The sequence below is a fragment of the Notolepis coatsorum genome (genome assembly GCF_963971535.1).
Source record: "Notolepis coatsorum genome assembly, chromosome: 2".
Taxonomy (NCBI): domain Eukaryota; kingdom Metazoa; phylum Chordata; class Actinopteri; order Aulopiformes; family Paralepididae; genus Notolepis; species Notolepis coatsorum.
In genome coordinates, this window is record NC_140166.1 from 113,093,084 (window position 1) to 113,117,187 (window position 24,104).

The window sequence follows — 24,104 nt, forward strand, 5'->3', positions numbered from 1 at the left end:
GTGGGGGGCGGGGTCACTAAGTGCCCACCTGGTGGGGTCTTGATGCTGGCATCATGGACTTCTCCGGGCCCCCGTTCCAGGGGGTCCAGTCCCTTTGGTGGGTCTGGGTCTTCCTTCGCGCTCCGCTGCTACGGCCTTGCCACGGGGTTGGGTTTGCCCTTGGCCCCGTGATTCTGGGGGCAGTAACGAGGTTGTTTCCTCCGTTCGTTCCCGGGTGGCATGCGGGTTGTGCGTGTGTGTAGTCGTGGGGTCAAGCCACGCTCTGCTCACCCTGTGCGTTAAGTTGCTTGAGTGCCTCTTCGCACGGTCGGGTCCGTCGCCCTCCCGTGAAGCCACCAATAGGGGGGGTGCCCTCCATTAGGGTGGGTCGGGGGGGCTCGGCCCTCCCTGGTCTGATGGTTGTGGGGGGCCTCAGCAGGGTACATTTGTCGAGCTTCTAGCTCCCGCTCAGCTCCTATTATGCATGAAACGCTGAGCGTGAGCTAGTGTGGCACAGAACGTTAGGTTATGACTATAACCAAGTTCTGTTAACACTTAGTGAACGCTCAGCGTCTAGACGCTGCTGCAGGCCCTTGATTTTTCATTGTGATGAAATTTGTTGGGAAGGAGATGAGTGTGTGGCCCATCCCGGCTTATGTAGGTAGGCGGATGGGGGTGTGGCCAGATGAATGCTGGCATTTAAAGGTACATTTGAAATTTATTCAGTGTGCATACGCTGAAGCGAGATTATGCATGAAACGCTGAGCGTTCACTAAGTGTTAACAGAACTTGGTTATAGTCATAACCTAACGTTATGTACTGAAAAAACAACACAGGCAACATGGCAAGGTGCATCACGGCAAGCCTACCCGTACCGTACCGTGCCTACTGGTCAGTGGAAATAAGCCCTGTCATGTTACCTGACACCTGAAAGGTCCCGCCCCCCCCCCCCCCACCCGCAATGCCCAAAGCTGGATGCTACTGTACGTGGGGTAGATGGCTTTTTCCATTCTGTGACTATGAACTACACAAACAAAATAACCAAAAAATTGATGTATACTAGGTCTAGGTCCATATAATGTATTATATCAATATTATGTCTTTATTATACATTATATCAATATTCTGTAGTTATATATCATCAGATATTAGTAGTATGTGAAGGAGATGAGAAGAGAAGAGGGAAGGAGAGAAAAGAAGGAAGTAGAGGAGAGGTAATTATAGAGAGAGGATAGGTGAGGTTGGAGGAGAGGAGAAGAGTAGGAGCTTGTTATCTACAACTCCTTAGAAGTTTGGAGCGCAACATGATTCCTGCTGACCTATACTGTAGTCTGCTATTTATGGCTGCTTTCATATACAACATGGGGGACTGTGTATTAGAGAGAGACAGTACATTATACCTTAACCTTCTCTCTCTCTCTCTCTCTCTCTCTCTCTCTCTCTCTCTCTCTCTCTCTCCTCTCTCTCTCTCTCTCTCTCTCTCTCTCTCTCTCTCTCTCTCTCTCCATCCCACTACTACACAGAGACATACTGTACATTATAGGAATGTCATTCTACACACACACGCACGCACGCACGCACGCACACACCACACACACACACACACACACACACACACACACACACACACACACACACACACACACACACACACACACACACACACACACACACAAAGACCCGGCCTGTATGACATGTCAAAGCCGGGCCGTCCTGTATATGTAGCCCCAACAATGTGTGTCTTCCTCTGGTATCAATAATAGACGACACGCTGCATGTGTCTGCCCAGACGTTACCTTACTCTCCTAACACTTCAAATAAATAATATATACCTCCATTTATCCCTTTCCATCTCTCTCTCTCCTCTCTCTCTCTTTCGTTTCCCAGGGCCGGAATAAGGGTTGAGGGATCAGAGAGAGAGAGAGAGAGAGAGAGAGAGAAGAGAGAGAGAGAGAGAGAGAGAGAGAGAGAGAGAGAGAGAGAGAGAGAGAGAGAGAGAGAGAGAGAGAGAGAGAGAGAGAGGGAGAGAAGAGAGGAGGAGAAACTACTGGAAACGAAGAGGACAGACCCATGGGCGATTATCAAGATTTAAAAGGATAATAGGCGAGGAGAAAAGAGAAATAGGTAGAAGAGAGGAGGGAGCAAGTGAGAGGGAGAGGGCCAAATACAAATTGTATGGTAACCCTTTGAACAAAGAAAAACAAGTGACAGACAGAGAGAGAGAGAGAGAGAGAGAGAGAGAGAGAGAGAGAGAGAGAGAGAGAGAGAGAGAGAGAGAGAGAGAGAGAGAGAGAGAGAGAGTGAGATAAAAAAAAACAGATAGAGAGAGAGAATAAGGAAGGATGGAGGAGGCAGGGTGAGACTGGAAGAACTGAGATAAATTGGTGATACCACAGAAGGAGAGGAGAGGAAAGAAATAAAGAGAGAACGATAAAGAGAAGAGAGAGAGAGAGAGAGAGAGAGAGAGAGAGAGAGAGAGAGAGAGAGAGAGAGAGAGAGAGAGAGAGAGAGAGGGGCAAATGGGGGACCCTGATGTAAACAAGACGAAAGTCTTTCTCTGGTCTGCATCCCCTTAACAATTGTATGTATTGAGCTGTACTGTACTGTACCCATTCTGCAATCTGTTAATAAAGTTATCAATCAATCAATCAAGAGAGAATCTAAGCCCAGTGATCAGGAGACGGAGGTAAGGAAGAGGAGAAGGGAAGGAGGGAGAGAGAGAGAGAGAAGCAGGGCTTCACAGAAAAAAGGCAGAGGTGTGAAAATTACCACAGAGCGAAAGAGGAACGGGTCAGACGGAAGGAGGAGAGAGAGGGAGAGAGAAAGACAGAGAGAGAGGGGGAGAGGGAGGGAAGAAGTGTCTGGATGGTCTCCACGGTGACAGCCAGACGGTCCCGCCCCTCCCAGAGATGGCCTCCAACTTCAACGACATTGTGAAGCAGGGCTACGTTCGCATGCGCAGCCGCAAGCTAGGGGTGAGTATGCATCTACGTGTGTATTGAATTAATAGAAGTAGAGGTCCCCACTATAATACAATTGTAATATGAAAAGTGTGTGTGAGTGAGTGAGTTAGTGAATGTGTGTGTGTGTGTGTGTGTGTGTGTGTGTTTGTGCCACCATCCGAGGTGCAGCGTTTGTACACAACGTACAGTATGCTAATACTGTCTGTTGGTGTGGTTATTGTCATTGTATTCTAGAGGTTGGTTGTACTTTCGACTACAGTCTCTAGACTAGGAAGCCTTTCTAACAAAGATGATGATATATCAACAACAACAGACCATTTCACAGCTGGGCTACAAGTGTACATTTTATTTATTTTTTTGGTAGCCTAGGACAAGCTGGTTGTGAGGGGCCTCCAGATGGCTGGTCTCTCTAAGAGAAGGAACAAGCCGTTAGCAAGGTGTTCAGTATCTGCTGTTATTGGTAGCCGATCAGTATGGAGGAGACGCTGCCTTTTATAACCATGAAGTGTTTTTATTGTCTGTAACCTACTATTGTTATTTTCATCATGTGTATTATCCTGTTTGTATGCAACAATGTGGCCAATCAGGCAGTTTTGCAACTAACCGTCTCTAAATATCTGATTGCATTATTAGTGTTTATGTCCTTGACAGACATATGTGGACATATTTCTAGATAAATCACATCGAGATATGTAAGAACCCAAACCTTCCGACACATTTTTTCCGGTTGAAACCATCGTGATGCTATCAGCTTTTTAGCCGCTGTGACTGTGATACCAGATAAAACGAAACTCTTTAGCTGTATAGGGACTGCAAACTCAAAAACATCATTCAACAGCAATACAGAGGGGTGTACAGGTATATTCAGAATTAAGAAATTTGATAATTGCTGGGACACTTCTTTCCAGAATATCTTAACTGGTGGGCAATCCCAGTACATGTGCATAAATGTACCCTCATCCCCATTTGTACATAAGGAGCATCTGGAGTCTTGTTTAAGTCCCATTCTGTTCAATCTTATAGGAGTCAGGTATGTCCTATGAATATAGTTAAGATTAATTTGTTGATGATCCGGGTTACGTGACGCAATTCGAACGTTTGCCCAGACTTCTTGCCAATCAAAAAAAAAATTCCAGGTCTGGTATATCCCTCCTCCAGACTGAGTCTAGGGGGAGGATTCCATACGAGGATGTTAGTAATTGATGATAAAAATCAGATACAAAACCTCTCGATGTCTCTTTTTCATAGAAGAATTTGTGATATCTGTGGTGTTCAATTGGTATCCTTAATGGGACTCCATGAGCCTTCAAACATACCAATAACTGTGCGTAAAAATAATGTGTGGAACTGGTGAGATACATTTTTTTATGTATGTCTTTATATCTACAAAAACCCTGTTTGTTGAAAACATCTCCTAATGTGTGTATGCCCTGCTTTTCCCATTTAGGGTATCTTATAGGTTGTTTTTTCAATCAGGAGTGCATTGTTATTGAATAGTTATTTAGTATGACTATGCCATTTATGTGGGTTAGAATATTTTTTTTGTGTTTCACGCCATATCCGGATCGCATGAGTAATAATGGGGCCAAATTTCAATTCGCATTGCTTAATTGATAATTTGGTGTATACTATGTCCTGCAGTCTATGTGGTGCTACTATATTTACTTCTAAGTTTCTCCAGGATACAGATGCTTGGGAATCAAACCAGGTTGTCAGTGGTCTTAAAGTGTACGCCTTGAAATAGTGGTAAAAATCTGGAAATGCCATACCTCCGTCGGATTTGTTTCTCTGTGCGGTGGATCTTTTTATACGTGGAGGTTTGTTATTCCAAATAAATGTGTATGCGGTAGAGTGTAATTTTTTCCAGTAACCATCTGGAGGGGTTGAGCTAATGAAGTTGATTCTAGGTAGGACATCCATCTTAACTATTGATACCCGTGCCTGTACTGAGTTTTTAAGTTTGGACCACCTGTCAAAGTCGTATTTGATCTTATCTTGGATTTTTATGTAATTGTACTTCACCGTTTGGCTTATAGTAGGGAATACTTCAACTCCTAAACATCTGAAGTGTTTAACCATTGGTATTTCTTCTGGAAGGAGTATATTTTTTGCAGGGGCATTAAGTGGAAGGAAAGCCGACTTTGGCCAATTTATCCTAAATCCCAATAGATTTGAGAAGATGAGGCATTGAGGTGTTAGGGTTTTGCATGAACAGTATTACACCATGTAGCTTGTTGATTTTATGATCTTATTGTCTTACTGTGTTGTTGTTGTATCGTTTTGTTACTGTTTCCCTTGCTTTTAAATTATAATTTTTTTTTAAGTACTCTGATCTATTTAAACTTGTATTGCTGCCTATATTTACCTAATGTTTTTTATCTCGGTTTTGGTACTCTTGTTTTTTTTTCTATTTTTAGTGCTGCTAATAGTTTTTAATATGCTCCCCCTGTACAGCACTTTGTGCCCCTGTGGCTGTTAAAGTGCTTTATAAATAAAGTTGGATTGGATTGGATTGGATTACGTCGTCCGCATATAAACTAATTTGATGTTGTGTGCCCTTGATTGCGATTGGTTCTATGGATTGGGATTGTCTTATATATTGTGCTAAAGGCTCTAATGATAAAGTGAATAGTCCGGGGCTAAGAGGGCAACCCTGTCTAGAAGAGCGTGATACCGGAAACATTTCGGAGGTGATTATACCTGTTGTAATCATGGCCGATGGGTCTTTGTATAATACTTTAATCATATCAATGAATCCTTTTCCTAACCCCATCCTTTCTAATACTGCCCATAGATAAGACCATTCCAACTTATCAAAGGCTTTCATCGCATCCAGGGACAGCATCGCCTTAGGTGTGGTGTCATCCTTGCTGGCATCTAGCACATGTAGTAACCGTCTTATATTATCCGTGATCAAGCGGCCTCTTATGAAGCCAGTCTGATCAGGATGAACTAAAGACGCCATATGCTTTTGAAGTCTGATGGCTAATACCTTGGAGTACAGCTTGATATCGGTTCCGAGGAGGCTTAAGGGTCTATAACTACCGCAATCGGTGGGGTCTTTTTTAAGGAGGACTGTTATGAGTGCAATATTGTCGTTCTTATGGAAGTTCCCCTACTTGATTGAATATAAAATCATAAGTAATAGGGGTCCAATTACATCCCAACATGAGAGGTACATTTCTGGTGGGATACCGTCTCTTCCAGGAGCCCTACCACTTTGCATTTCAGATATGGCCTCCCTAAGTTCATCTAGTGTGATGGGTGTTTCTAACTGTTTAGCGTCATCCTCTGATAGTTTAGGAAGGTAAATTTGATTAAGATATATGTCCATTTTGTTTTGATCGAAGGCCGTTTCTGATTTATACAAGTGTGTGTGTAACTTTGGTTGCCATTGTCAATTTGGGCACGACTGTATCAGAATAACCCACAATGTACAAGTGCACTGATAATATTTGTGTCCTTTAAACATTGTCTTTATGTGGACATAAATAAAGATTCAAAATGTGTGTGTGTGTGTGTGTGTGTGTGTGTGTGTGTGTGTGTGTGTGTGTGTGTGTGTGTGTGTGTGTGTGTGTGTGTGTGTGTGTGTGTGTGTGTGTGTGTGTGTGTGTGTGTGTGTGTGTGTGTGTGTGTGTGTGTGTGTGTGTGTGTGTGTGTGTTGTGTGTGTAGATCGTCATATCCGTGTGAAGGCCGAGGATAATGAAGCGGTTCTGTTAACCCTTCCCTCCTGAGGAAGAACAGTAGAGATGTGCGCAGAGATTGAATCTTTCGTTTACCCTGTTTCCCCCAAATCTACCCTGACCTGCATGCTGCTGCTACCTACACCCAATCTGTCCCTCTCTCTCTCCCACCCTACTCTACAACCCCTGCCTCTGGCTCGATGCTCCTCTCCTCTCCTCTCCTCTCCTCTCCTCTCCTCTCCTCTCCTCTCCTCTCCTCTCCTCTCCTCTCCTCTCCTCTCCTCTCCTCTCCTCTCTTCTCATCTCCTCTCCTCTCCTCTCCTCTCCTCTCCTCTCCTCTTCTCTCCTCTGCTCTCCTCAGATCTCCTGTCCTCTGCTCTCCTCTCGAGCCTTTATTTCAGATGGATACTATTGGCTTATTTCTCGCCAGGTGGACAGCGCCTTGGTGCTGAAGTCATTCAAACTATCCTTACTTAAATATGACTGTGACGGCGACGGAGAGTGGCTGACGAAGCCACCCTGAGCCTGTTCGTTTCCGACACTGAAGATGAGAACTTTGGTGGTTTTAGTACGCAGGAAGAAGACGAAGATGAGGATTAATGACTTGACTTTTCTGGTTACAGCCGTGTACACTGTACTGCAGTGAAAGGGTTAACGTGTGCCTTTTCTGGTTACAGCCGTGTACTGCAGTGAAAGGGTTACGTTTTGCTTGCGGTGGTTGCAATTCCCCCTCCTCCCCGCAGTCCTCGCAGCCAGTCGTCCACGAAGCGGAGTTAAAATACGTACATGGCTATAAGCTTCTAAAACTATTTAATAGGCTAAACTTCGTTTTAAATTCTTTAATTCACATTTGTTTATTTCATAAAATTTTTCCCGACATAATGCTATCTGCCCCGACCAGATCCGTGACTCCGTTGCGATAGTTTCAAGTTCAAGTTTCTTTAATAGTTGTCATACAGAAGTACAGAATACTTTCATACAAAATGCTTCTTACTGTTACGCTCCAGAGACTGTGCTAGACAAGATAAGTATCAAATAACATAGTATAGCATGTAAATTAGAAGTAGAAAAGAGGTCACAGTGTTCAGTATAGACATATGTACAATGTTCGATGCAGAATAGACGTAACTGAGTTACCATATAATATACAATACTATGCAGTGTACTAATATACAATACTATATAGTGCAAAGCGATACAGTTGAATTATCTGCTCAGAATAGTATAAGTGGCTATCTTTTATGTGTATTTTACCACTGATTGAAAACCACTGCTGTAGATCACTGCCGGTACGTGCGTGCAGAACCTTTATTTCAGCGGGGACTGTACGTGTTTATTTGAGTTACTGTACGATATAAGTATGTATTAAAAGACGGAGCTGTCTTTTATTGTAATATAATAATTATTAATATAAACAATTATAATAATAATTTATAATCACCAGAGCGCATCAGGTGCATGATGAAATAGCGGGGAACATAGGACCCGGGGAACATAGGACCCTTTTTTAGTCGTGAAGTGTACGTTTGAGAACACTACCATAATGACAGAGAAATGAAGCAAGGTGACATGGTTGGCCCTCACACAACTCGGTCGCTTTTTCGGGAGCCGCAACCGGAGTGGGGAACATAGGACCCGGGGAACATAGAACCCTTTTTATCGCGAGCGGGGAACATAGAACCCGGGGAATATAGACATGCTCCCCCACAGTTGTTGGTGTGGATTTTGAATGGCGGCTTAGCAACCAGAGCGTTTACAAGAAACACAATGGAGACGCAAACCCAACCATACCATACCAAACCTGGCCATGGCTAGCCCCAGCAAGGCTCAAGATAAGGCATATGTGTGTGTGAGTCTCCCATTCACTCATTGCTTGTTGATGGTTGAGTTACAGCTGTTTTGAGTTCCATTCTTTGCTTCAGGAAAACATTGGCTAGTCACAGGCTGTCATAGAGAATACATGGGCGTGTTAGCTAGTCACCCAGCTGTCATAGAGAATACATGGGCGAGTTAGCTAGTCACAGGCTGTCATAGAGAATACATGGGCGTGTTAGCTAGTCACAAGCTGTCATAGAGAATACATGGGCGTGTTAGCTAGTCACAAGCTGTCATAGAGAATACATGGAGACGTTAACGGTTAGCTAGTCACCCAGCTGTCATAGAGAATACATGGGCGTGTTAGCTAGTCACAAGCTGTCATAGAGAATACATGGAGACGTTAACGGTTAGCTAGTCACCCAGCTGTCATAGAGAATACATGGGCGTGTTAGCTAGTCACAAGCTGTCATAGAGAATACATGGAGACGTTAACGGTTAGCTAGTCACCCAGCTGTCATAGAAAATACATGGGCGTGTTAGCTAGTCACAAGCTGTCATAGAGAATACATGGAGACGTTAACGGTTAGCTAGTCACCCAGCTGTCATAGAAAATACATGGACACGTTAGCTAGTCACAAGTCATAGAGAATACATGGAGCTGTACAGTAGAAGCCCTTAGAAGTACAGCTTTTACTGCTACTCTACCACCACTCCACCACTCCACTTTGTGACTTCTATTGTTCTGGATTTCACACCTCCACTGCCTGCCACAGGCTGGAAAGATTTTCATCTTACATTTTTATTCGTCCCAAATGTCCCAGCCCCATCCAATTTCTTCGCTTTTTTCACTGTTAGCTAGTCACAACCTGTCATAGAGAATACATGGAGACGTTACAGTAGCTAGTCACAAGCTGTCATAGAGAATACATGGAGAAGTTAGCTAGTCACAAGTCGTAGAGAATACATAGATGTGAAGAAATTTGTTAAAACGTGGTTACTCTAGAGCAGGGGTCAGCAACCTTTTGACATGAAGTGCCTGTTTGAAATATAGTTGTAACTAGTGTGCCTCAACAATATTCCATGCATCGTAAAAAACATTTCTCATAATCAGGTATATTTTTACATTATTACATCATTATTGTTATTGTTATTATTAACAATATTATTATGATGGTTGTATCAACCCTAAATCTGAGTTGGGGCGGGGGTGCAATGCAGACAAACAGTTTTGCTTTACTGAGCTCCGTTATCTGGGGGCTGTAGTTGGTCACTTTAAGCTGCACACCGGAGCATCTTTTAATCCAGCTGTTTGCTGTTCTCTGATATTTTCGGACATTTCGTTGATGCGTCGCTCGACACTTCAAGCTGACATGGGAATATCTTTTATCCTTGATTTGATTGTCTCTTTGTTTGGCAAGCCTTCAAACAAAACATCTGAGCTACAGAGAAAAGCCTCCTTGATATACTCGACTTAAAAAAAAAGAACCTGGGAGGATTTCAACAAGATAAATGCGACAACAGTGCAAAATATTTCACTATAATATTTCAAATAAAAATTAAACAAATTATAATTTTAATTTTAAATTTTTTTTATGCTGCCCCCTGTGCCAATGAAAATGCCTAGGGTTGCCTACTCCTGCTCTAGAGGTAATCAAGAGAAGTGTAGCTAGGCTAGTGGCAGTGGCGGCTCGCCACTGGGGGCGCTAGGGCGCCGACCCACCTGCTGGCCAGCTGCTGTTAAATCAGAGAAGAAGACAATAAAACTTTTTCGTTTTTGTGTTTTATAGCCCTATAAATAATATAAACATGTTTAAAATGAATAATATTTACTCATTTTAAGTATGTTTGTATTTCCAATGCACAATATAACGTTATTATCTAAATTAAAAAAACATCGTTTTCATGCGCAGGAAGTGACGTTTTTTTTTATTTTTTCGTATTTCTCGCCCGGGCTAGAAGCGATAGCGCTCTGAGTGCGCGTCACAGTTTGATCGCTGTCTCCGTCACAGCCAATCAGTGCATACGGCGTTGTGCGTTGAAATATGACTATTATGTTGGAATCCGAGCGCGATTTGAAGCGGTCTAGGCAGCAGCGTGAACTTCCGTGAAGAATTTCCATAGCCGCATTTCGCGGAGACGCTCTCTGATTGGCCGACGCCAGTATTTTTTTCCATGGCAGAATTTCACAGAGACGATCTCTGATTGGCCGAATCCAATTTCTAATGTTCCAATTCTAGCTTCTAGCTTGGTTCCTAGGTTGGTCTAGGACGGTTGTTTGTCTTAGAGCGTGCGCCGTGCCGTGACTGCAAGTTCTTTAGACTGTTAAGCTTAGGCACTCTTTCAAAGTTGGTTAAGGTTAGAGTTTGTCTTAGAGCATGGCGATAGAACGCCAGGTAGTTTGCAGTCTGTTCGAGCGGAAATGGACAAAGGAATGTACTTGTTGAGTGTTGTGCTAACGAGCTCAGCTAACACTTGGCTAACAAGCTATATGGCGGATTATACACGTTTATCAAGCTCTCCTGCCCTGGACGTTTCAACTAAACAGTGAGTCTCTCTCTCTCTCTCTCTCTCTCTCTCTCTCTCTCTCTCTCTTCTCTCTCTCTCTCTCTCTCTCTCTCTCTCTCTGTGCTTAACGTTAACGTTTGTAAATAGTTTTTTTTAGGAGCAGTACTACTGCTGGCCATTCATGAAGCGAGACATTGCTGATTGTTTATTTATTTTATAACACAAGACTATGACTACCAACTGCCTAGCCAGCCGTGTATCAATCTTGGATGCAATAATAACGTTACTTACCACACTGACTATGTCGATGGCTCATTGATTTAACTACTGCAGCTCTCTCGGATTGAAAATACGTGGATTATGGCTTGTTCAATATCGTCTATGTTTGAATGAATGAATGAATGAGAACTTTATTAACAGATTGCAGAATGGGTACAATACAGTACGGCTCAATACACACAATTGTTAAGGGGATGCAGACCAGAGAAAGACGTTTGTCTTGTTTACATCAGGGTCCCAGATTTTCGATTCATATCGATAGTTTAATAGCTAGCCTTGGCTCGTTTAACAATATGCTAAATATGTGTACAGCCCTGTACTCATACTGAAGTTATTCTTGGTATATAATAGGTCTGATTGTGTAACGAATCGATTCCACGTCGCGCTGTGTGTGAGAGAGAGAAGGAGAGAGGGAGAGATCTGCCTGTGTTTGGAGACGGGCGAGTTTTTGTTTCTAACTTTTCTATTTATATTGTGTTTCAAGTTGTGAATTAGAGTCTAGACTATACTTTATTTGACTGGTTGTGTGTTGTTGTAGTAACAGCTGAGCGACTCGTTCATAAGAGCCGATTCATTGCCGTGAGCGTGAGTCGAATCGCTCACGTCTTGCCATGAGTCTTGCGTGGTACAGTACTGTACTGTACATGGTTGCAAAATATTTGGTATAGCGCCCCTAGTGGCGAAGTACCCACCAGCCGCCACTGGCTAGTGGTCTGCTAAAGTGTATGTGTGTGTGTGTGTGTGTGTGTGTGTGTGTGTGTGTGTGTGTGTGTGTGTGTGTGTGTGTGTGTGTGTGTGTGTGTGTGTGTGTGTGTGTGTGTGTGTGTGTGTGTGTGTGTGTGTGTGTGTGTGTGTGTGTGCGTGCGTGCGTGCGTGCGTGCGTGCGTGCGTGCGTGCGTGCGTGCGTGCGTGCGTGCGTGCGTGTGTGTGTGTGTGTGTGTGTGTCTATTGCTATTTGTTTTTAATCTACATCATTTCATGGTGCGGTTATTCAGAAATATAAATATAAATACTCACCACATGTAATATGTGTAGGTAGGGAAATAGTGGTTTTGTTTTTGTTTGAGTTTACTGCTTTACAAATTGTTGTAGGCTTTGAACAGGAGCTAGTAATTAAGTCTAAATAACAATTAGATTTGGCGTCTCTGGCAGACGACGTGCATTTATTTCCAAGCTGTCTAAATGATCACCAAGGGGACGGATCCCCAGAGTGTCTGGCAAGTGACCAGGCTCTGTTCCTTTCCTTAAAATAAAGCTGACAATTCGGGTGAAAACCAAGGAGTTAATGCATTATACTGTGAACGTTTCCAGACCTCTCATGGCAGAGAACGTGTTTAGTGGAGGACAGCCCTCCATTCTGTCTGACACAGTGTTTTTATAACTGTAGCAGTGCAGGAGGAAGGTTGGTCTAAAGTCCTTCGTCATGTGGGAATAAAACTGGGAAGAAACTCAGAGAGAATTAATATTTCCTCAACCGTTCCTGCTCAATACTATACCAGGGTTGCTATAGCAGTCAATGTGTGTGGGTTGGCTATTGCTGTCTAACACACTTACACAGGAGGTGGGTTCCTGATATTTCCTGCAACTTAAATACATAATTTCAATAAAATAGCAAACACAAGGGTAAGTACAGTGTATAAGGTTGCATAATAGTTTAACGTTGAACACGAAAACACATGCATGCACACACACTCACAGAGGAACTGCGCCCCTATACTATTGTTTAGAGAAAGCCCTGATGTGTGTGCGTGTGTGTGTGTGTGTGTGTGTGTGTGTGTGTGTGTGTGTGTGTGTGTGTGTGTGTGTGTGTGTGTGCGTGCGTGCGTGCGTGCGTGCGTGCGTGCGTGCGTGCGTGCGTGCGTGCGTGCGTGCGTGCGTGCGTGTGTGTGGTGTGTGGGGGGGTAATGTCTCTGCTGGTAGGCTCCACCCACGTGGGACATGTCTGCACTGGGCGACATGTAAGAAGCAGACTGGTGCTGCTTTGAAGGAATGAAAGAAACCACTTGGATTCACTGTCCACCAGCTCTGCTGGGATGTCTGGGGCACTATATCTCTCCTCTAAAACCTCCATTAAGCCTTGTTGTCATATCAATGTTTGTAGTAGAAAAGTTAGCATTTGTTCCCAGTGCTGAATACGATCCAAGACAAAATCGAGGTTGTGTGACCCATCCAGTTTGTATATCTCTCGATAGAAGGGTCAGCCTCTCTGCAACCGTAGCCTAATATAAAAACAGTTTAACTTGTCTTTCCGTCTGGTATTAGCTATGATACATTCAACACACAAGATTATAGGATGCACTGTATTACACCATATCTCTCCTGTAAAACCTCCACTGACTACTCTAGTTGGAGAGATTGACAGCTTCCATTTAGTTCACCTCAGCAAGTAAGCTGAACACATCGCTCACCCAGAGAAGACAAAAGACAACACATCTAGAATAATATACAAAGAAATACAGAAATAGCACATTTTATTTGATCATTAGAAATATTAAACAAGTGGAAACATGTCCAGAGAAGTGCTGGAGGTTTTGTGGAGACTAGAGGCAGTGGGTGTGAGGGGTCAACAGTAGAAGTGTCTCTGTGTGCAGAGACTGTTGCATGTACCTTACTGAGTGATCAAAGCCTTATCATGGACAGCACTGAAGGTCACACAAGATATACGTGTTCAGAGAATATGAGACAGACTCTATTCAGACTTGGCATTCAAATGCGTCTTGGGTGATCGATCACAAGTGGTCAGCTCTAAGTGTGACGCGTCAAGGACGCCATGAAAGCCGATCACTCAGACCAAATTTGGAGGTGGCCTGGGTCACATATGGCCACATTCCCCTAGCAGTGTGTACACTCATGCGTCCTGGGCCATAATGAAAGATCGCCTAGTAGGGGTGTGCGGAAACTTGTGATTTTTGCCAACTCTCGAAATGTTTGCAGTTGCTGCCAATTCCTGGAATTTTACAGCAAAAAATATCACATACAACTTTGAGAAAAGCTGCTGTAAAATCAAGCATTTTTTTATCACAAGTGGTCACTCAAGACATATAATATCCATGCATATATCTGGATACAAGTAATGAACAGGGCCACTGTTTGTATGTGTGCATGAGCACCTTTATGTGTGTCTGTATGCCTGTGTGTGTGGGGGCGTGGGCACGTGTGTTTGTGCACCCAAGCGGGCAAGTCTGTGTGTATGCGTGCGTGGTCACCGCGCATGCATGTGTGTTTGCATGCGTCAAAGTCTTTCTAGTGGAAATCCCTGTCTGAGAGATGAAAGCGGGGGGAGACAACAAGGAGGACTCATTTCCTTGATGTTCAGTATTCCTGCAAACTATCTCTGAGATCCCTCTCACTGAGGCCCCCCGGGGGGGATATCTAACGGCAGTATGCAGGGCTGGGTGGCTTTCCCAGGCTCTCTGGCTGAGAGGCAACGTTTTGATGTGAGAGGGTTGGACATCAGAGTCAGAGCACATTATTTCCTGTTCTGGGGTCTTCTGAGGGCAGAGGCTGAACTCCTCTCTCTGCGTGCAGGAATGCACTGATACCAATATGGGTTGATTCAATATCAGGCAGACTACACTTGTAACCCTTTCACCGCCGCACAACAAAGGGTTAACACTTTCACTACCACAATACAGAAGGTAAACTAACCCTTTCACTACCACACTACAGAAGGTTAACCTTTCACTACCACACTACAGAAGGTTAACCTTTCACTACCACACTACAGAAGGTTCACCCTTTCACTACCACACTACAGAAGGTTAACCTTTCACTACCACACTACAGAAGGTTAACCCTTTCACTACCACACTACAGAAGGTTAACCGTTCACTACCACACTACAGAATGTTAATCTTTCACTACCACACTACAGAAGGTGCACACTGTAAGAAAAAAAGCTGCAAAAAAACGGTAAATGTCTGGCATCAATGGTTTCCAAATACTTACTGTCAAATTACAGTAAAATCAAATACATTTACAGATTACAACCTTTATTTAATGGTTAATATTTTGATAAAAGGTAATTTACTGTATTTTTATGGCATTTACACTTAAAGTAGAAAAACAAACGTAACCTGTAAAATAATACAGTGAATTTCCTGTGAAAAAACATAATTTTTTTACAGTGCACCCTATCACTACCAAACTACAGAAGGTTAACCTTTCACTACCACACTGCAAAGGGTTAACCTTTCACTACCACACTACAGAAGGTTAACCTTTCACTACCACACTACAGAAGGTTAACCTTTCACTACCACACTACAGAAGGTTCACCCTATCACTACCAAACTACAGAAGGTTAACCTTTCACTACCACACTACAGAAGGTTAACCTTTCACTACCACACTGCAAAGGGTTAACCTTTCACAACACTTTCACTGCCACACTACAGAAGGTTAACCTTTCACTACCACACTACAGAAGGTTCACCCTATCACTACCAAACTACAGAAGGTTAACCTTTCACTACCACACTACAGAAGGTTAACCCTTTCACTACCACACTACATAAGGTTAACCCTTCCACTACCACACTACAGAAGGTTAACGCATTCATTACTACACTACAGAAGGGTAACTTAACGTTCGGTGTACCGTATATGGTACGCCACGCCCGTGAGCGGGACGCTCGCACGTCGCGGCACTTTGCTCTCGTCTGCCAGCTCCGGGCTGCATTTTTCGCAGATCAACCAATACATTGTTTGAAAGTTGAATTTGGCGTCTTTCGATCGTCAATCGATCGTCGATTTTTGTCAGACCATTTTTGCTGTGTGGAGTTTTCTCACCTGATTGGTTAAAGTGGGAATGCGATACCAGAACATTTAAAGCTATTATTTTAACATGTAGACTGCTTATTTTAACAAACAAAACAATATCACTTACAGCACTTTTAACACTTTCTGCGCCAAAAACGTCGTACAACGGGTTTCAATTTCATGCAAATTCTGCCAGATCACGAGTTGCCAAAATGGATATGCCGGTTGGATATCGGTGCATCTCCTAAATACGTCCGGCCACTCGCATATCATCCCAGGACTCTAGCCACACACTGTGGATATGGATCGCTGCCATAACTCAATAATCGACATGATTTGGGCGTGTATTAGTATTATACAAACCGGAAATGGATTGCCTCGATCCCCATCAAATAACTGGGATCTGTTTGCTCCAGTATCATCGCCCAACGGTAAGAGGAGGCTGCCGTGACTTTCAGCGTTTTTGTTTATTATTATCGATGCAAACTGCTCTGATCTATATATCACCCATACTACATAAATCATTTAACGACGATCACGGAATTATAAACGACCCCCCCCCCCCCCCCCCCCGTTCACCCGCGCATGATCAGTCATAACGTTTAGGGCCATGTACAGTTGAAATTTTTAATATAGCGTGGATCGGCATCAAACGGCATTTGATAATCTAATATATGCATTTATGCCTATATCTCACGTTCTAGGAATTACTGCAGAAAACGATAAAAACATATTTATACTCTAGACGGTATTTTCGTATGAATGTGTGAATGAAAAAGTTAAACGTTCCTACATCCTGAACGATAGATAATCGATGTTGAATGGGCCATAGTAATGTCAATTTAGCAATACAATTTAAAAAGTTATAGCCCTGCAAAGAAGGGGAACTTCTCCATAGACTTAGACTGGTGGCAGTGATCAAACATTGATGGATATAAGCGTGGCAGTTAATGTGTTAAGCACTAGCTCACCACAGGCTGGTACAGCAAAGGGGCGTTGTTTGGGCCAACATGAAGTGGAGGGCTGACAGCCCCTTAGCTGTGATATGATAACCATACCACGGCCTGGAGTGAGCTATTGCTTTTATACAATGGTCACCAAGTATAGCAATATGAATATCTGGCAAGGTTTCATAAAACAGCTCTATTGACATTTAGCAGAATGGTTGCCAAGCAACACACACATAGTGGAAAGCATGCGTCTTCATCTTTTTTAGAAAGCTAATGTTATGCTAGCAGGCATTATGGCCCCCAGCATTGCATAAAGTTTGCAAACAGTGAATATGATCTAACAGTATGTTTAACAGAGAATTGAGGTAGCTATTTTATTTGTTTATTAAAAAGGATCCCCATTAGCTGATGCCAATGGCACCAGCTAGTCTTCCTGGGGTCCGAAGTCCCACATATCAATATATGAAGAATAAAGCCGAAGGCCGGACCAGCACTCTCAGATTAAAAAAAAAATTTTTTTTAATGGCAGCCTATAGTACAGACATGTTTCGGAAAACAGGTGTTCCATCTTCAGTGTAATAGGCTAGCAGTGATAGCTTGTAAAAATGGGAGCTATATACCATGTGGGCAGGAAGTGACATCATAGAGGTGAGCTTGGGAATGCTAGTCAACTTTGACCTCCAGAGTAAATATACCAGAAACTTAAATAAGCCAAAAGCAAACACAAAATTCTATAAGCAAAGAACCACTACAAAAGAAGGACAACTTTTCTCCATTCATAAAATAATAATAATAATACTCGTGAAAATAAAAGTAATAAAAAGTCACTTGTAGGAAACAGGATAACAAAAAAAAAAAATTTATTCCCTTTGGTACAGAGCCATTAATCAAATGAATATAGTAACCTGTCTCCCCTCGAGAGGGCATTGTAGACTAACGAGTCCCTTAAACAATAAGATTGTATTAGGAGAAAATAGAGAGATACGGTACACCCTTAAGCAAGGACATAGTGGTGCTAATCACTCAAATAAACACTTGAAATGTCAGTAAAAGTGTATATCTCCGGGACCGATGATCCTTTCTTGCTTACTCCTCCGTGGTGGAAGGGGGCCGTCCGGAAACATCGTCACACACACACACACACATACAGTATATACATGTATACACATACACACATACATATACACACACACCAGGGTTTCCGTTAGAAAAAATTGTTGCCGGCCTCAGTGTCCGGTAGATTTCAATCTACCGGTCAAATGAGAGAAATTCCGGTCAGAGTTTATTGAGCTTAAAAACAATTGATAGGCAAAAGAATGACAACAAAACAAAAGAATGACATCATCAAGGCATGTAGATTTATAATATTTTTACTTAAAACTAGGCTACTTTTGCGTATAAAGTCATTATATTCCAAATAAAATAAGTCCCGAGACTCGTGCTGCTGCCGACTTTAAATCAAATAGGTGTCTGTGGGCAGTCGCCCGACATTAATAAACAACAGTCTGTTATAATCACATTTTTATGAGCTAACGAATTCCGTTATATTGGACATTTGTATTAATTATATCAAGCGAAGAACTGAGAAATTTGGCAGAGAGAGACGGCAACATTATCGTGGGTTTGCGTGACGACTCTCTCTCTCTCCACCTCCCAATGACTTATTTGCGAGAGTATGTCGATGCAGAGCAGCAGATTCAGCTGTTATTGGCTCTTTTCTGGGGACCGCACAGCAGCGCTCCCCACCCAACATTGAATTGAAAATGGCTGAATTGGAGTACTGCTGGAGTACTGCATTGTGCTGCTGCTGCTCCGGCTCTGCAGCTTCACAAAAGTTCGCACACCCAGCACCAAGCTCTCGCTGACAACGTCGTTGTCATTATTAGAAGCAACGATGAAACAAATGTAATGATTGTTTCGTTCATCGCATAGGCTATTTAATTTTAGCCTATTTTAATACAATTCAAATAATCAAATTGTGCTTAGACTCAGGGAATTATTTTCACCGGACATTACATTTACATTTACATTTAGTCATTTAGCTGACGCTTTTATCCAAAGCGACTTACAAGTTCTGTGCGACAAGACAGCAAGAAGGGTATAACTCTATCAGCTGAGTAACAATGTTCATCAAAGTGTTGCGTGTTACAGTGTAGGCAGGGCCGCCTGGGAGAAATGCGAGGCCCTGTGCGAGATTTATATTTTTTTTTATACAGTCAACATATTCTTAAATAATAGCGGTGCCCGAGGCGGGGCATGATACAGTCAACATATAGCAAAAGAGAGAGCGAGAGAGAGCTCCCGTTCTACAGTCAATATACAGTGTACAGAGAGAGAGAGAGAGAGATACATTGGAAAGAAATTGAAATGCTATTTGGCCCTAAACAGAGAGTACACAGTGGCAGAATACCTGAGCACTGTGACTGAAGATCCTTGAGCACAGCCTAGCCATCGAGAAAGGCCGCCATAGGCAGACTGTGTGTGTTAGAAAGAGAGAGAGAGAGAGAGAGAACATGTGTGTTTGTCATGTGTGTGTGTGTTAGAGAGAGACTAGAGCATGTATGAGAGATTCAAAAGGACAAAGATCAACACTTAAATCCAAGAGAGAGAGAGAGAGAGAGAGAGAGAGAGAGAGAGAGAGAGAGAGAGAGAGAGAGACACATTGGAAAGAAATTGAAATGCTATTTGGCCCTAAACAGAGAGTACACAGTGGCAGAATACCTGAGCACTGTGACTGAAGATCCTTGAGCACAGCCTAGCCATCGAGAAAGGCCGCCATAGGCAGACTGTGTGTGTTAGAAAGAGAGAGAGAGAGAGAGAACATGTGTGTTTGTCATGTGTGTGTGTGTTAGAGAGAGACTAGAGCATGTATGAGAGATTCAAAAGGACAAAGATCAACACTTAAATCCAACAAGAAGAGGGTCTATACCAGAGAAACCAAAGCAGCAAGGAGCCAATGGCCGACATCAGCTAAATAGGCTAGCCAGGTACTGTGACACCAGGCCACACATAGCTTTGGCCAACGGCCCAACGCTACCCAAGCTACACAAACGACCATTCACACACAGCACATGTCGTATCTCCAAATGTTGTGAAGTAGCATATGTTTTGCCTGGAAAAAAACATCGTTATTAACAAAACATTCGGGAGGGGAAGGAAGGAAGAGTGGGGTAATGTCATGACATTTTCATTAATCTTACCTGCACGAGGAACGCAGGGCGAAAGGCCGCAACACAGGTCTCCACGTTGACGAAAGGCCTCTCGCTGTCGGGACAAATAAGCTATGGCCAGAGCCTTGTCATGGTGCAGGCCCGACTACATCTTCTGTCAAAGATGATGTCGTAGTCAGAGTGCCAGGGCCTGCTATTCTCAAGGCTAACTGATAGCATCAAACGAACGTTCCCAGCTGACGCTAAACAGCTAACTGGCTAACAGTTAGCTCAATCAGGCACCTGGCTGTATGTAGCCGCATAGCTTGCTTCTGCGTTAGCTAACAGCTAACAAGCTATGCGGCTACATACAGCCAGGTGCTCTCACCAGGCACACACCGTTAGCTACTAGTAGTACTATATTAGCTAGTCGACCAGTTTGGCTCCAGAGAGAGAGAAAGAGAGATAGGTCAGGTCCACGGCGGGAATATAATCATAGGTTGACTCACCATAACGCAGTATCAACGCGGCGCCAATGGTAAAGTTGGAAGGAGACTTTCTTGGCCCACGGTGTAATTTCTTCTTCTTCTTCTTCGAGTACTTTCCGGCAGACTGGACACCTTTCGGCGTATTGCTGCCTAACAGATTTATCTGCTCACAAGTTCTCTTCTCCTTCTTTTGAAAAGACATCCACTCGCCTCGCCTCGCTCCTCTGAATAGGTTAGCTAACGCTAGTTAGCCTTTAGCTAAGCTAGCTACTAGCCGACATCATCATGGCTATACCATGACAAGGCTCCGGCCATTTGTCCCGCTAGCGAGAGGCCTTTCGTCAACGTTCCTTGGTGACCGACCGACTGATAATGACCGACCTCTTTCTTCGTCTTGGCTGGCATAACTAAGCATAATAGTCAAAAGCTGCACGCGCGAAATAGTCAAACGCAGCTGACTCACGCCGGCGTACTACACATGATGTAAGTAAAACCACTCCCTTCGTTGAAACCAATAGTATGTCTGCTGCAGAACCCCAGAGGCTGAGCTCCAATAGTGAGTATGTCTGCAGGACTGCAGACCCAGGAACAAGTCAGACACATTCTACAAACGTGTCTAATGTGAAATATATAAGCATATAAGCAAAACTAGATTTTAGGTCTGTGATGAAAAAGGGCCTTGCGGGAAGGGGGGCCTCGCAAAAAAAAAAATTTTGCGAGGCCCCCCTTCCCGCGAGGCCCTGTGCGACCGCACTGCTCGCACACCCCCTGAGGCGGCCCTGAGTGTAGGTTAGTTTATTAGGACAAGTGCATGACAGTAAGGTTAGTCGGGGTTAGATTTTTTTATTTTTTTTAATTTTTTTTATCATTTCAGATAATGGTTGAAGACCGGATTGAAGACCGGAGAGATTAAATATGTCGGACTTCAACAGATTTTGCCGGTCAAATACCGGTAATTACCGGCTAACGGACACGCTGACACACACACTATATACATATACACATATACATACACATATTCAGTATATACACAATAACGACTAGGGATGCACAATAATTATCGGGCCGATAATTATCGGGCCGATATCAGCAATTATGACGTCATCCCGATAAACCCGATAACATTATTGATAGCTCCGATAATATATAATAAATTTTTTGGTTAAAAGAAATCCGGTGTGGGTGGATTTGGATGAAGGGCGCTTGTTTTTATTATAGCTTCCTCCTGTTTTGCCAGTACTGTGGTACGACTGACAGCGTGTGGTTTAGGAACAGGGAGTTTTTCACAAATCCAGCGCTCCCTTTCTTGGCTGTGACGTAGTCACGTTACATTCGGAGGCAGACAGTCGATCTGCCAATTACGTCCCACCGCTTGCACCCACCTCTTCTTCTTACCACCAATCAGAAGCTCTCGTTCGTTTATTTACCTCCGGATTGTCGGCCATTATTCTACTCGGAGCTCAGGCTAATAACGTTAGCTCCCCGCCAGCCACATTCACAAGTACCAGCGCTTATACATTACTGGCAAATGTCTTGTTGCACTTGTGGCAACGAGCGTTGTCAGCATCGACTTTAGTAAAAATAGACCCAGACTTTTGAACGTTTCGTTCTGTCCGCCATGATGAGAGCAGAGCTGTCTGTACTCGGCAGCACCCGTGTGTGTGTGTGTGTGTGTGTGTGTGTGTGTGTGTGTGTGTGTGTGTGTGTGTGTGTGTGTGTGTGTGTGTGTGTGTGTGTGTGTGTGTGTGTGTGTGTGTGTGTGTGTGTGTGTGTGTGTGTGTGTGTGTGTGTGTGTGTGTGTGTGTGTGTGTGTGTGTGAGTGAGTGAGTGAGTGAGTGAGTGAGTGAGTGAGGTGGTGAGTGAGTGAGTGAGTGAGTGAGTGAGTGAGTGAGTGAGTGAGTGAGTGTGTGTGTGTGTGTGTGTGTGTGTGTGTGTGTGTGTGTGTGTGTGTGTGTGTGAGCGAGTGTGTGTGTGAGCACAGCCCGCTCCTTGCGCAGGCAGAGACACCGAGGCAGGAGAGATATAGAAAACGGCCAACAAGATTAGTTTGCGACGTTTAAATTCCTCAAAAAAAAACTCCATAATTTCTCGAGTACCGATAGCAGTACCGATGACGTCGGAGCTTATACATACTAAAAAAAATAAATAAAATTGATCAAAAATATATATATATATATATATATATACATTTAAAAAAAAATATAATACAATAAATATCGGTTATCGATATCGGTTATCGGCTTGAGGAGCATAAAGTTATCGGTATCGGTGTCAAAAAATCAATATTGTGCATCCCTAATAACAACCTAACTTATTACAATCATACAAAAAAAGACATAACAAAAACAATATTGCACATGAAAGATGAAGAGCTAATGCTTGCCTGTAAAGGGCAGCATTACCATCTTCAGCTTGTCACAGTTAAGAAAATAATAACAACAAATAATTAAAAACTAAAATAAATAACCACTACTGCTCGTCATTTATGTTTAAAGGATGATTTGCTATTTAATTGACATATGTGTTCTGGGCAGCTATTCCAATAAGTAATGGCTTGATAAATGACAGATTTTCATAAGGCATTCGATTTTGGGCGAGGTAACATGATTTTACCGTCTCCTGCCATTCTAGTTAAATGATTGTGTAATTGACTGCATCTGATAATTTGACTACAGTATATAAAAACTCAGGCTTAGAGGTGTGTATGCTGTTATTCAAGAATGTGACTGTATTTAAGACAAGCATTTTATCTAGCGATAACCATAAGAGTTCCCTATCCATACTGTTTATGTTTGTTGTTTTGGGGCAATGTAGGACTAGCTCTGTTCTGGGTAATTTGTAGTTTCCTCTGTGCATTGTCAGATGCAGAGGACCAAACATGTGACCAGTAGTCCAGGTGGTTTCAAACGAATAACTTAACGACCTATCCCAGAATATGTGCTGGAACATAAGGAAGGCATTTTCTTGCCATATAAATGCCATTACCCATTTTCTTAGCCACTGTGTCAATGTGCTCTACCCATGTCAGTTGACTATCTATTGTGACTCCCAGTCATTTAACCTTATCAAGCTGGTGTATGGGTTCACCAGACAAGTGCAGACTCTGTGTAGGATTGGCTAATCGTTTGTGACTGGTTCCTAGGATAATGGCTATCCAGCCATCTAATTGCATGGTGCCAGAAGCAAAGATATTCTCACGTTGTAGCTGGCTGGCTTGTTTTCAGATGCAGAGTGATACTGATTTGTGCAGAGGAATTAGATGCCATAGCCATGGTATATGGTCTAATCAGATTGCTTGATTTGAGCTCCCTGTTTTATACTATTCTACAGTATATGACACTGTGTTTTCATGTTGCATTTAAGTAGAAGCATTTGTTTTTTTTGTTTGTTTTTCTCCCCATTTTCTATTTTTCTCCCATCCCAATTTTCGTATTTCCAATTCTTCCCTCCCCTGTCTTGAACGTTGCTAGACTATGCCTCCCACTGGTCGGCTGTAGTGAGGATAGAAGCCTTGCAGCACGTGTCCCC

At 43.1% G+C, this 24,104-nt stretch overlaps 1 protein-coding gene across 1 annotated transcript in view; it reads left to right on the plus strand.

Annotated features, from left to right (window-relative positions):
• Positions 1-2,241: 2,241 nt before the first annotated feature.
• Positions 2,242-24,104, plus strand: part of dok4 (docking protein 4) — a 117,915-nt gene continuing 96,052 nt past the window's right edge. The window contains exon 1 of the mRNA XM_084308276.1: positions 2,242-2,954. Coding sequence (XP_084164402.1) covers positions 2,889-2,954 — 66 coding nt within the window. The 5' untranslated portion in view covers positions 2,242-2,888. The remainder of the gene's footprint in view (positions 2,955-24,104) is intronic.